General features: G+C 34.0%; 1 protein-coding gene across 3 annotated transcripts; it reads right to left on the bottom strand.

Moving 5' to 3' along the window:
- Positions 1-12412: 12412 nt before the first annotated feature.
- On the bottom strand, positions 12413-15316 carry LOC105046435 (protein SULFUR DEFICIENCY-INDUCED 1-like). 3 transcript variants are annotated; one of them, XM_010925020.4, is made up of 4 exons: positions 15174-15316; positions 13655-13867; positions 13341-13496; positions 12413-13010 (listed from the first exon to the last, which is right to left on the bottom strand). In XM_010925020.4, exons 1-4 carry the CDS (start codon positions 15276-15278, stop codon positions 12630-12632), a joined length of 855 nt encoding a protein of 284 aa, XP_010923322.1. In that variant the 5' UTR covers positions 15279-15316; the 3' UTR covers positions 12413-12629. The 3 variants fall into 3 exon arrangements, with proteins under 3 accessions (XP_010923322.1, XP_073116002.1, XP_073116003.1); XM_073259901.1 differs by having other exon boundaries at positions 13691-13867; XM_073259902.1 differs by having other exon boundaries at positions 13655-13930; positions 15174-15308.
- Positions 15317-15879: the final 563 nt, after the last annotated feature.

The raw sequence follows: 15879 nt of genomic DNA, 5'->3' as shown, positions 1-15879 counted from the left end.
TCTTATGTTCTCTTCAGTTTCTTTAATTTCACAAACATTGGGTCAGCCGTTATACTGGTTCATGTATGGTTGCTATCTTTTATTTCGCTGCCTTTTTACATACTTTATATCGGTTGGACAATCTCTGCCTTACATCAACTATTATTTGAGTTAAGAGGGTGCTTAAGGTTGTTACAAGATTGCTTATTAATTAGTGTGAAATCCAAAATAGCAACAAATAATCACATACAAAAAAATAAAACGTAATGATTTACATGCTTCGGCTTTTGGTCTACGTCCATGAGCGAAAATAAGAAGAAATTTCACTATATCAAAAAAGATGGAATACAAAGAACATACAGTGGCTCAAATATAAAAAGACAGCCCTTCAATAACAAAAGAGGTTTGATTTCAATATATATACATATAGCCATCAAATATTAAAAAAAAAAAAATCAAAATATCCAAACGAACCAACAAAATCCAAAATTAAGCGAATTCGTACCTTAGGTCACACCAAATTCAAACCACACTTAACAAATCTTTACCTTTACTTGAATTCTATCATGCTACAATATAAGATAGTGAACTTCTCCCCATCTCCAATAATGCCCCTAAGGGTCTATCTCAGCATCTCAAAATACGAACCAAGTCTAAGCAGTGCTTAAACTAGAGAATGATAAGTGGCTTGATCATCATATCTACTAGATTATCTACCATAGAAATTTTTTTTGGTGGAATAACCCCTTGTAATATAACATTTCGAATGAAATTATATCTGACATCAATATACTTGGTTCTCTGATGATACATCTAATTTTTAGTCAGATGTATAGCATTCTAGCTGTCATAATAAATAGTAGTCATATCCTACTATAATCCAGATCATCAACTAAACCATACAACCAAATAGCCTCCTTCACTATCTCTGTAGCTGCCATATACTCTACCTCTATAATAAACAAAGCAATGTAGACTGTAAAGTCACTTTTCAATTGATGGCACAACTTGAGAGAGTGAAGACATGACAACCTGTCAGAGGCCTCGTCCTATCCAAATCACCTATATAATCAAAATCCACATAACCAATAATATTGTTATAAGTGTCGGAACCCTGATGATATACAAAACCAACGTCCATAGTGCCTCTCAAATAGTGTAAGATGCATTTCATAGCCAACTAATGGACCTTTTTTGGATGCCGCATGTACTTGCTAATGACACTGACAGTTTGTGAGATATCTAGACATGTGCAAACCATGACAAGCATGGTAGTCCCAACTGCACTAGCGTATGGAACACACGACATATATTCCTCCTCATCAGACTATGAAATAAAGTAGCTGAAGTCTTAGATGCTACAAATAGAGTACTCACTAGTAGGAGTGCAAATGAGCTGAGCCACTCGTGAGCTACTCGAGCTTGACTCGAGATTAAGCTCGAGCCCGAGTATTTTGAGTCAAGTCGAGTTTGAGCTTTCAGTTACTCAACTCGGCTCGGCTCAATTGTATCTTTACTCATTGGCTTGCAATTCTGTATATCAAAATACTCAAGTATACCTTCATATTATAATTTTTCTATGATAGAAATAATCTGCATGTACGTCGATGCATGTGAATCTCAATATCCAAATTTTTTTTTGCGGCACCTAAGTCCTTCCTCTCAAATTCACTGCTAAACTATTCAACTTCTAAATCTCAGACATATTTTTGTTGCAATGAGTATATCATCAACATAAAGTAATAAATTAAAAAAGAAGTGTGTGAGCCTCCTATGATAAATATAATTGTTATAGTCACTTCAAAAGTAATCATGTCCAAGCATAAATATATCAAACCACTTATACCACTATCTTAGAGATTACTTCAAATTATGTAATGATTTTCTTAATAAGCAAATGTGGTCTCCCTTATCCTGAACAACAAATCTCTCTAGTTGCTATAAGTAAATCTGTTTCTCAAAATCACTATATAACAAAGTTGTCTTGACATCAAGCTATTCAAGCTCTAGGTCAAACAATATAGCAATAGTAAGTAACACGCAAATAGAGCTATGTTTTATAATAGGAGAAAAAATTTTGTTAAAGTCTATATCCTCCTTCAGAATGTAGCCTTTTGCAACTAAGCGTGCTTTGAATCTTGCTGCTTCAACCTTCGAGTTCTTTCTTTTTTCTTGGAGATCCATTTGCACTCAACAATCTTCTGGCCCTGTGGTGGTTTCACGAGCTCCTACGTCTAATTTTATGAATAGACTCAATTGATCCTCACTCATATAGCAATAGATCACTATGCAAACTTACTGCTAGTGATGGCCTCATGATAATTATGAGAATCCAGATATTTTTTACGTTGTAACATGAATCTTGAAGTAAGGGCAGAAAAAAAATAAGTCACACTATGAGAAAGGGGAAGAACAGGACTCTGGTTCCATAAAAAAATAAAGAAAAATCTCACTAAAACTCAAATTAAAATGATCCTGATTCTTGCCTATAAATAGAGATCCCTTCTTACTTACCACCATAAATTGCTCGAAAAATTGCCGTTAATTTGAGTTTTTTGTTGAGCCCTTTTCCTTGAGATTTCATTGGAGAGACTGCCATTTTCCATCATCGGGCCAAGGTAACCTCTTTTCCCTTCTTTTTCTTCTTTTTTCCTAATCGATCTTTTGTCGTTGATGCTTGGATTAGAGCCGGCAAGTCGTCGGTTTGAGTTTGAAATAGGCTCCTCTGTTTCGAGCCTTTTCTTTTAATTTGGAATTTTTATGGACCTTTGCTAGCCATAGCCACCGACAGGATCCCTATCTTGCCCCCACCGTCGGCTCCCTATGTTGCCACCACCATCGAGGATCGCTGCTAAGGGATGGTGGGGATGGCTGGCCACAAAATATTTCCTTCCCTATTTCAACGGAGAAGAAAGAAAATGAGAAGAAAGAAAAAAAAAGAAAAGGAAAGAAAAGAAAGAAAAAGAAAAAAAAGAAGAAGAATTTCTCTCTCATCCCTCTCTCCTCTCTCTATATTTCTCTCTCCACTTTCTCTCTCTATGAATTTCTCTCTCTACTTTTCTTTAGATTTTTTTTCTCTCTATTCATGGATTTCTCTATGTAGAAATCTTATGGATCATGGAGGATCCAAGTACTTAGATAATTTAGATTAATTGGTCGACCCTAGGAGGAGTTTTGGATTTATGATGTTAGGATTATTTATTATAATTTTTTAACATTCTTAATCTTTTATGATTTTTATTTTTGATCCTGATCATATAGAGGTGCGACTATTTGCACAATATGTCAAGCGAAATATCTTAATCTTAAATTCATAGATCGAAGAGTTGATCAATAGCTGTACTTGAGTCTGAGACTGATACAGATAAATTTTTTATACATAATCATCATTATATGTGCTATTTTTATTATTATAATTATTATTGATTTTGCATCATTAGATTTATATTGATGGATTTGTTATATTTGAACACTATTATTTTTTGCATGATTTTTTAGAATGAGTACATTATATGTTGACTGTATATGTGTATCAGTGATTGATAGTATAATATATGGATATGATACACTTATCTTAATTACACTGTAAGCTGAAAATGATTTAATGAAATGAACATATAATAATCGGATGGAAAGGATATGGTTTGGACTAGTTTATTATGTGGAACATCCATGGGCTTACGCACGAAATTCGATCCAATAAAGATCATGAGAATTCAATCTAATAAAAATTGAGGAATAGCTGATTAGGAGCTTATACCTAGGACTGAAGGATCAGATCACACACCGGATCGATTAGAGTTAGAAGCTGTGGATTTTAACATAAATCTGATCCGGCATATGACCAAGCATAGAAAACATAGATCTAAATCAGAAAATGAAATCATAAATCAGTATATAAAAAGAAATTATGATAAACTCTTTATCACCTTATGCAGGTAGTAATTCACTGCAATTGATGATCATGGATTTGAGGAGGTCCGCTGTCAAGCCGCGCAGATATTAGTTCTACGGATATCCACTTGGACCTGACTTAGGAAGCTTTCTCCTGATCTAATCCGCCTACTCCAAGGTGGATCTAAGGGCTCCTGAATCTGCAATCGAATCGATCTTCTAAAGCTGTTGGATCAACTCTTGAAGCAGCCCTTCCTTCGCTTGAACCGCACCTAAACTCTTTCAAGCACTCTAAGGACCAGTCCAACTCTTTGGGCATGGAATATGGCAGCAATCTAACTCTTAGGCATGTAAGACTGGAGGGTAGTGGAGGTGGAGAAAATTAAGTAGGGTTTCGGGTCTTTAATTTTCAATATAAAGACCTTTGATAAGGGATCTATTTATAGACCCAAAATCCTAACCACGTGCAACCAACATTGGGGCACATCTTTGAATTCAAACTTCAAAGAGGGTGCCCACTCCTCTCTCTTGTTTCACCTTATCCATAAGAGGTGACGCCCCTTAATTTTTCTCCAAACAAATTAAAGAAGGGGCGGAAGCCCATATGTTCATTTCTTCCATAACAGAAGAAGGCGCGCACGCCCCATGATCTTATCATGGTAGGCACACGCCCTCTCTTTCTCCCATTTAAATTCAAATGGATAGGGTGGTTGCCCTTATCCATTTGAATTCAAATTCGATGAGGTGGTTTCTCTCATCCTTATCCATTGGCATGAGACTTTCTCATGTGATAGATTGTAAGAGAAATGAGAAACAAGATGGGGTGCCAACTTTTGGGCCCTTCCTCTCTGATCCTCAAGAGGCATGCGCCCCTTGACCAAGTCAAGGAGGGCGTGTGTCCCTTCAAATTTAAATCAAATTTAATTTAATCAAAGGAGGCTTAGTGCAACCAACTCTTGGTGTCTAATTTAGAGCCCAAATAGATTAGGCTAAGCCCTATCTGATAGGAAACTTAATCCTGGAGAAATCTGGATCTAATCATAGCTAGCATGATTTTCTTAGATCCAATTGGACTACTTGAGTTCAATTAAGCAAACTTAGACCAAATTTTTATTTGTGTGATCTCATAGGTTCAATTATGTATGATAATAAGATATGTTGTAATTCTATCAGCAACATCATTGAAACTCTTTTCGATGGATTAGAACTTTTTTTAATTCAGTCAATTAAATTATTGATCATCGACATAATTCTAATTGATCCCACAATCTATCTGTGACACCAACAGTATGTAGTGACAACCATCAGAATTAAATAAATAAACTTCTAGTACAGTTACCGTGTGATTCGATTCTTCTATCATAAGTTTTAATAGAATAGAGGTCAAAGATAACTCATCAACCTCATTCTTGTCATATGTTAAAATTAATCGATTTGAGTCGATGTGAAACTTTATGAAATACCTTTTCATCATTCACACCGCATGCCATAGACTTTAGGACTCAATCTCATGATCTACATAGGACTATCTTCTATCGAGATCGATAGATCCCATTTTGGTGCAACCTAATTTTCATAATGAACATACTATAGCCAACATATACCTCAAGGCTCCATATGCTAGGAGACAAGTTATAGTATAGTCAAACTACAACACCTCAAGGTGAACGATCGATGCACCTCAGATTAGAGAACTAAACACACCACTACAGTTTCGAGTATGTCACTGATGAGAAGGTAGATATTCTAGTGACTATCGTGATTAGTCATGCTCAATATCTTTGTTCCTAACAAGCACTTATATTTTTGCTCCGATATCTCCGCACCATAAATTTAAGACTCATTTATCCGAAGAAAATGATCATGCACCAATCTTTTTAGATCAATCACCGTCTCTATGATGATCTTAGAATCAAAATAATTTATGAGTTAACTAATAATAATATATGTCTCAAATTTTTAACTCTTGAGAATATGCATTATCATACCTATTAACTCAATGGATAATTCACAGACACGATAAATTCAAATGTGAATGGATAAAAATCTAAATTTTATTAATATAAAAGTTAATTATACAAAATATGCTCTTGAAAATTTTACAAGTATCGGTCAATCTGACTTTTAGGACATACATCCAACAGGGATAACTCCCACAGCTTATGCATGAAAATTTGATCTAAAAAAGATCATAATAATTTCATCCAAGAAATATCATAGAAATTTGATCCAGAAAGATCATGAAAATTCGATCAGATAAAGATCATCACATGATTTTGGTTAGTCCAAAGTCGGAAAGTTAAAGGTTAAGAAAATTGAATATGTGATAAGAAAAATAGATGACCAAACATGAAACTAATGCTGAACAAAAAGTTTCACTTATTGATATATGATGATACATCTCTTTTGACAAGACAGATATATGACACATGTTTATGTGGATGTTTGCATTATTCTTGACATTTGATATGAGATTTCATGCTTTATACTTATTGTTATTTTCAAATTATATTATTATACTAGTATGGATGTGTGAAAATTCTTACTAGATTGTGAAGCTCACCACCCCTCTTCCTCTTTTCTTTCTCAGAGTTACAGGATACATGCATTTAGTTATGATTGGAATCATGATCGAAAAGATCGATTAGATAGAGCACCATCAGTAATAGTTGGATGATCAATTTTTGTAAAGTAGAATTATTTATTATGAATTGAGATTGATAGTGTTCATGAGATGTTGAGATTGTAAAAAATTTTATAAGTCTTGCATATTCTTTAAGGCTTGTCCTAAGGAGTATACGATTATCACATATTGGATCTAGATGCTGGATTCGAGACATGATAGAATGGTATTAGAGCTTAAGATTATAATCTTTAGGACTTGTGAGTGAAGAAATATTTAAGCATAAGGTTATGATCACTAAAGATGTGATAGAATGATATCAAAGCTTAAGATTATGATCTCTAAGGATTGTGAGTGAAGAGGTATTTGTGCATAAAGTTATGATCACTAAGGATGTGAAAAATGATATCAAAGTTTAGGTTATGATCTTTAGGGGCTATGACTTAAGTGATATTTGAGTACAAAGTTATGATCACTAGGGACATGATGAAAGTAGTAGAAAAGATTCAAAATTTGAATTTCAATCAACTGGTATTGTGATAAAATTTATAAGTGGCATATGAGGTGTATAACAAAACTGATGAGTTAAAATATTATAACAAAATTTATATATTAGTGGGCATACGATGTGTATAACAGGACTGATGGGTTATGTTTTTTATTTCAAAAAATAAGATTGACTTAAGTATGAGAGGTGTTGACCACGGAATAAAATAGGATATATTGAAATATTGATTTATGCTAGATATATCTATTCAATTATTATTTAAATGATTTTAAAATTCTAAACTTGATATGGATGAAGATCATAAGGTACTACTAATTTTGATATTAATTATTAGATCATTACAATTTTGAGCTTATCAGAAGGAAGTTGGTTTAGGATATGGCCTAAAAAAGAATGGCATCATATGAGCGGAAAATATTTTTCAAACGTTGAACTTACAAGAGGATCATATATAAAACTTACATATAAATAAAAAATATATTTGGTTCTGTTGGTGGATTAGATTTTATTATGAGAATATGCTATAAAAAATATCAAAACTTAAGGTTATGGTCACTAGGGATTGCGACAGAGATGATTCATAGGGTTTAAATTTCGATGGACAATTTGCTATCTCGAACTATAATTTGAGGGGTTTACAAACTTATGATCTTAATTGGCCTAGAATTATATAGCAAATCCAAAATATTCGATGGATTAAATTAGAGTGCATAGCGAAAGCATGATGGTTTTAGCAATGTGTCATGGCAAAGGAATTTAATTTCTTTTTTGAATCAAAAAGATCATTTAGGAACTCGAGGATGACATGATGGATGTGTACTTTTAAAGTTTGTGTCTCAAGCAAGTTAATTTTGAGGATAAAATTATTTTAAGAGAAAAAAATATGAGAAGCTGGATATTTTTTACCTTGTAGCATGAATCTTGAAGCAAGGGCAGAAATAAATAAATAAATAAATAAGTCACATCGTGAGAGAGGAGAAGAACATCTCTTCCAATTTTGATCGAAAAATCATAAGAAATCTCACTAAAATTTGAATTACAACAATCCTGATTCTTGCCTATAAATAGAGATCCACTCTTACTTGTTTTCCCACCACAAATTGCTCAAAAAATTATCGTTAATTTGAGTTCTTCGTTGAGCCCTTTTCCTGGAGATTTTATTGGAGAGATCAGCATTTTTTCTCGTCGGACTGAGGTAACCTCTTTTCCTTTCTTTGTCTCCCTTCTTCTTGGTCGTTCTCTCATCGTTGATGCTTGGCTTGAAGCTGGTAAGTCGTCAGTTTGAGTTTGAAACAAGCTCCTCTGTTTCGAGCTTTATCTTTTGTTTTGAAATTTTTACTGACTTCCATCGGCCATAGCCACTGATGGGATCCACTCCTTGCCATCGTCGAGCACCGTTGTTGACTGTCGGCTCCCTATCTTGCCACCACCATCGAGGATCACAGCTAGGGGGGATGGTAGGGTTGGCCGATCTCCAAATATCTCCTTCCCTATTTAAACAGAGAAGAAAGAAAAAAAAAAGAAAAAGAAAGAAAAGAAAGGAAAAAAAAAAAGAAGGAGAATTTCTCTCTCTTCACTCTCTCCTCTCTCTATATTTCTCTCTCCACTTTCTCTGTCTATAGGTCTCTCTTTACTTTATCTCTCTAAATTTTTTTTTCTATTCATGAATTTCTCTCTCTAAAAATCTTATGGACCACGAAGGGTCTAGGTACTTAGGTAATCCAGATCAATTAGTTAACCCTAGGAGGGATTCTAGACTTATGATGTTAGGATTATTTTTCATAATTTTCCACCATTCTTAATCTTTTATGATTTTTATATTTGATTCTGATCACATAGAGGTGCGACTGTTTGCACAAGATGTCGAGTAAAATATTTTGATCTCGAGTTCATAGATCAAATGGTTGATCAATAGCTATACTTGAGTCTGAGACTGGTAGAGATAAGAATCTCTATATATAATCATCATTATATATATTATTTTTATCATTGAAATTATATTATTGATTTGTTATGTTTGAGATACTATTATTTCTTGTATGATTTTTCAGCATGAGTACATTCTATGTCGACTATATATGTATTTCAATATTTGATAGTATGATTATATATAGGTATAATATACTTATCTTGATCACACTGTAAGCCAAAATAATTTAATAAAATCAATATGTAATAATCGGATGGAAAATATATGGTTTGGACTAGCTTCATCATAGGGAACAAACTTCACGAGCTTATGCATAGAAATTCGATCTAATAATGATCGTGTAAATTTGATCCGATAAAGATCAAGGAACAATTAGTCAGAAGCTTATACTTAGAACAGCCCCATGGACTTATATGTGAAAATTTGATCCGAGAAAGATCATGAGAATTTGATCCAAGAAAGATCATGAAAATTTGATCCGATAAAAATTGTCACATAATCTTGGTTAGTCCAAAGCCAGAAAGTTGAAGGTTAAGAAAATTGGACAAATAATAAGAGAAATAGATGACAAAATATAAAACTAATACTGAATATATAAAAAGTTTATTTGTTGACATGTGATGATACATCTTTTTTGACAAGACAGATATGCGACATATGTTTATATGGATGTTTGCATTATTCTTGTCATGTTATATGAAATTTTATGCTTTTTATTTATTGTTATTTTTAAATTATATTACTATACTAATGTGAATGTGTGAAAATTCTTATTGGACTGTAAACCTCACCACCACTCTTTCTCCCTTTTTTTTTTCAAAGTTATAAGATACATGCATTTGGCTATAGTTGGAACCACGATTAAAAGAATCAATTAGATAGAGCACCATCAGTGACAGTTGGATGACCAAATTTTGTAGGATAGTAGAATTATTTATTATGAATTGAGATTGATACTATTCATGAGATGTTAAGATTGTAAAAAATTTTATAGGCCTTGCATATTTTTTAGGACTTGTCCTAGAGAGTGTGCGGCACGTATCCGATCCAGATGCTGGATTCGAGAGATGATAATAACTGTCATGATCCTGAACCTCCCTATCACAGATAAAGTAAAAGAGAGCAAATCTACATATTATATGTTGAGGGGTCTAATTTACCTCCTCGATCAACCAGTGACTATGGCGTACTGTTGCTCATACGGGGCATCTCTCTCATCAACAATCTCAGGCTCATCATCCTGAACTGATTGAATTGAAGTGTCACTCTCTAATGGATGAACTGAAAGTTTAACCTCAAGCTCCATCTGCTTATCAATACTATGATCTTTATTTATAACAACTGACTCATTTCTCGAATGAAGCATAGTCTTTTCATTAAAAGTAATATCTCTATTGATGATAAATTTTTAAAAATTAAGCTCAACACACCACAATCTGTAGCCTTTTATTCCAAACCGATAATCAAGATAGATACATTTCTGTGTCATTTTTTCATGTTTACTATCACTGACATGTGCATAAATAGGATAATCAAATATTTTTAAAATAAAATAATCAACAAGTGTACTAGATCACATCTCAATAGGAGTCTTTAACTCAATAACAATAGATAGAGACTTATTCACCAAATTGTAAGCTATATTAGCAGCTTCAACCCAAAAATTTTAAGATAAACTTGTTCAAAAAAGCAAGCCATATTAACAGCTTCAACTCCAAAATCCTGCGATAAATCTGTTTGAGAAAGCATACACCATGCTCTCTCTGAAAGAGTCCTATTCATGCATTCAATAAATACTTTCTACTTTTTAAAAGTGAAAAAAATTTATTCTTGTGCTTCAGAAAGTATACCCAAATTCTCTTAAAAAAATCATCAATGAAAGTCAACAAATCCTAAAAATTATTTTTGGACTAAATAGATGCAGGATTGATCTAAATAGATATAATCCAATGTGTCCTTTGTTCTATGGATGGTTGTGCAGAATTTAACTTAGACTGCTTTCGGTACACACAATGCTCATAAAAGTCAAGCTTTTCAATTTTTTGACCACACAACATATCCTATTTGGTTAAAAAGATAGGCCAGCCTCACTCATATGATCCAAATGCCGCATATGCCACAAACGAATACTATCCGAATCTAGATCTGACAAAGAAACTGATACAGCATCAATAACTATACTATCCTAGAGTAAGTAGAAATCATAAGACAATCTACTTTTAAACATAATAAGAGTATCTTTTGAAATCTTTGAAACTCCACTTCATTAGAATATTTAAAATAATGTGAATCAAAAATACTCAAAGAAATCAATTCTTCCTCAAATCTAATATATGCCGCATATCAGACAAGATGCTAATACATCTTGATCCAAATTATTCATATACTAATAACTTTATAGAATATATTATTTTTCATGAGCACAAAACCACCATCAATGGGGTGATAAGTGAAAAATTAATCCAAATGAAGATACATATGATAAAAACTCATTGAATCAAGAATCCAACATCTTTCGATAAATGGACAGATATTGAGAGGATATTGACACCATCAGAACTTTATATCCTCTGCTACACTGGTCGAATCACCAGCATTAGAGACATTATCAGATTTTTCCTCTTTTTTTTGAGTTGAGGACAATGAAATTTCAACTGTCTTTCTTTCTTATAATAATTGCATTTGCTTTTTTTACCTTTGAATTTTTATCTGCCTCATTACTTCCTGAACTTGAACCTAAATTCTTTTTTTTGGATCTACCTATAGCAATCGAACCATCCGTCTGACTTTCACCCAAATTTCAGATATTTTTTTCTTTAACTCTCTCGAGTTCAATGAAGCTCTCACATTTTTCATAGAAAGAGTATCCCCATCATGTAGTATAGTATTAACAAAATGCTCAAACGAGATAACGAACACAACAAAATAAAGGCTTAATCCTTATCATCAATTTTCATATCAATATTTTTCAAATCCAGAATACTTTTAGTGACTTCATCAAGACGGCTTTTAAGAGACATATATACCTTTCTTTATCTAAAAAGTGTAGAACTGTTGCTTCAGGTAAAATCAATTTGTTTGAGATTTGACCATATAAATACTCTTCAACCTGAACCACAGCACTACAGCAGATGACTTATCTTCAACCTCTCATAGAACGCCGTCTACCAAATATAACTGAATCACACTATGTATATACTCTAAGAGATCATCCTTATCCTCTTTTGATAACGTCATTGATAAAGCATTTCTATCATTTAGTACTCAGTAATCTCTGTTGAATCAATAGAGTTCACATCTTCACATGCCAAAGATAGAAAATTATTCTTTCTATTCAATTTTTAGATCTCGAATTTCATCATCATTATAAAAAATCGTGAAGAATAAAAAATAGAATTAACAAATAATCTAAAGTGCAAAATAGATCTGAACCTTTGGCTCCATACCAGTTTATTGCAAGATTACCTATTAATTAATATAAAATCCGAAGGAATTTCTCTTACCCTCGTGTAAAACTGTTTTATTCGACATTAACAAACCTAATGTTAAAACCAGTGATGAAATTTTCTGTCTCGTACACAATCCACCGCCCTCCATACATCCTCCCACCAGACTATATAAATATGTACACATTTTCCATCCTAACATGGCAAAAACAGATCCTAGCTAAAAGAATGAACAAGTATCTGGTCTGTCTAGGGGGAAATCTCCTCAAATATTGGTAACCTCTTGGATCTGAACGGGGCCCACTCGTTCATCACGAGATCCAATCTCTCCATGATCTCCTCTTTGATGCTCGAGCCCACCTCCAATGGACAAACAGCCGGCTGCAGTTCGATCTCACGCAGCAACTCTTCCGCCCGGCTAATTATCTTGCCGTCAACCGAGCTAGGGTATGTACGGTGCAGGACTTCCTCGAGCACCGCCCGGGCCTCGTCGAACCTTCCTTTCTTTATGAGGCAGAGGCCAAGATTGCAGGCCTTGTTCGCATCAGGCTCGATCGTTTGAGCTTTGCGATATACTATCTCAGCTGCATCATAGTTGTTTTGCTGCATGTAGGCCCAAGCTAGATTGCTCTGTGAAAAAGTTTGGAAGATATCTAAGACTACAAAGCTTTCGTCACCTTGATGAAGGAAGGCTTAGTGAATATGATTGCATGACACATGGCAAAATGTGCATGGATTTCCAGAAATATATACTTGAAGTGAAATGCCCGAAGGCTGATATTTTTGGTAACTTTTGCTGTCTGTCTTCCACAGATACTTGAGCTGAAATGTTATGATTATGGAGTGTTGTGTGTGCATGTCTATATCTGTTATATTGTTATCGCATGTAATTTAAAGAATACAGACTACTAATAGTAATAGGTTGGTAGCAACAATAAGTAGGAGCAACCAAAAAAATACCAGAATGCGCGAAGTTTCTTGCTGGATCGAGATCTGAAACTTTTTTCCATGGGAGCGTGCTGTCTTGGTGGTCTTCCCATTGAAGGCTTCACCAAGGGTTATCATCCGCAGCTTTTGCTTTAGAAGCTCTATCTGCTCCTCTATCCTTCCACATTTCTGACCATCAAAACGTTTCTTTATCATCGAATCATTATCGACAAACTCGATCATCTGGATTTTTTTTCTCTCCAACTTGGATGGAAGTAAGATATATATATATATATATATCTATATGATGTGTTATACTTTGTAGTTAGTAGAAAATAGGCTGATACCTTGTAAAGGTCAATGAGGAGATTGTCCAAGGATACCTGTGCTTGCTTGGAGCACAGGTGCCTGAAAGATTTGATGGCTTCGACCGCTTCCTCTGCGCGGTCCTGCTGCTTCATCACCACTGCCATGTCCTTCAGTGCACTGTCCACCCGGTCCCCAGCATTTATCGCCTTCCAAAACCATACGATCGCCATTTCTGGATCCTTCTCCACAAGCTGATTCATTTGATGGGATATTCTCCCATTATATAGTTACGATTTCCGGTTCCAACAATTGTACTTGATAGTGTGTTGATAGATCATGAAACATTACCGGAGAACACTATTTAGATCTAGGGGTCACGTGATGTCTACTGGAATATAAGAAGGGTGGGGTGGTATCATGTCATGGAGAGAGGATAACAAAATCTAATATATAAGACTATACAGTTTTATTACTAACTAGCAATTACTTTATTTTTTATGCAATCCAAGAGTTAATTATATATAATGTTGTGCGTGTAATCTGGTCCAGAAACCCCTCATGAATTCAGGCCAGACATCCTGCAAATGATGAAGTTGGATCTTCTTTTGTTTGGGTCACGAGCGATCGACAATTGTGAAATGAGATGATCAATCTGAGTTCATTCACAAGCTCGAAAGGAAGAAATCACAACAAATAAAATTCCATAAGATCGCAATACCTCGAAAGATTATCCAATGAACCGACAGGTTTAGAGGAGATAAAACAATAGATACAAACAGCAGCAGCCAAAAAATAACAATTCTTCAACAATTTATGAATATTTCATAAAATTCAAGATTTCTTGGAAAATAGGAAAAATCAGCAAAATTATTTGACCAATAAAATGACCCATGTATTAAGAGAAGAAATTCTTCGATTCATCCAAAGAGATAATGAAGTTTTTTTATTCTTTCAAAAAGATAAGGACAAGACAACAACAAATGTGGTGCAAGGTATTAATCACCGCATATGAAAGCAAGAGCTATCCCACCTCTATTTATTCTGATTCAACTAATGGCTTCTACAAAACTAGATCAGTCCCATCTTGAAATCATTCGTTGCTCTTCCCTTTGATTTGAACGAAACTATTGGTCATATCCATGTTCCTCCAAGTGAACTCCCAAGAATTTCATCGCGCATAAAACATCGAACAAAAAAAAAAAAAGAAAATCTAAATCATGAAATCAAAACTCAGTCTGAAAGGAAGCTTGGCAGCTCATCCCAGTTGTAACAAAAAAAAAAAAAAAAAGAAACAAAAAGTTAAAAATTCTATACTTGACAAACTGTTCGTTTTATAACTTGTAAAACTTATGGCCGCTGGTAACGAGAAAATATATAGATCAAACATTTCTGAAAACCATAATTAATAAAACGAAGGAGGACATCTCCACTATTTTTGGAAAAAAAAAAAACACATGATCTAACTCAAAAACCACTCCTGAGGAATGGAAGAACTGATGAACAAAATCTTATCAAAATTATGAGCTTCAAATTAATTAGTGGATTACGAATAATTACCTGAAGGTGCTTGGCTCGACCATAAGGGCTATCTCCAGCCGGCACCTTATGAATCACATGGGACATATCCTCCTCTCCTCCTCCTCTCCTCTTTTGCCCTTCCATGCCTGTCTCTCCTTTCTCTCTCTATCTTTTTGTGAGAAAAATCGGACGGCAGCGAAGAAAATTAATTTATATATATATATATATATATATAAATTTAAAAAAAATATATTAGCAAGTTAGGCTGCCCATGTAAACATCAATTTATTATCTATAAATACCATATGGATCAAAAAAAATCTATAAAATATTATTAAATTAAATAAAAAATAAAATATTATAATATTAAATGACTAAATTGAAGTCCATGTATACAAATTAAATGATGTGATTAAAGTATGGTATTATTATATTTTTGCAATGTATGTAACCGAAATTATGGATTGATATCTAGAATTTAGATGGATATTATTTTATTATATTAATTTATTAAATTAAAAATAATTAATTTTAAAAAATAATCAATAATATGATCTAGAATCCCCACCGAACCTAAGGACAGAAAACTAGTTATATAATATTTAAGGGGAGAGGGAACGTGGACGGCAAGGCGTCCAAGTTCAGATAGAGGTGGGATGACGTGGCGTGTCGCCACGAGACGAGCCGTGGCCTGCTTTCCCACGTGGTTCGGCCCCGGTTTGCAACGCGCCCCTCGTTGGACCGC

The sequence above is a fragment of the Elaeis guineensis genome, chromosome 6 (assembly GCF_000442705.2).
Source record: "Elaeis guineensis isolate ETL-2024a chromosome 6, EG11, whole genome shotgun sequence".
NCBI classification, from domain to species: Eukaryota; Viridiplantae; Streptophyta; class Magnoliopsida; order Arecales; family Arecaceae; genus Elaeis; species Elaeis guineensis.
This window is presented reverse-complemented; position numbering and strand designations above follow the sequence as displayed.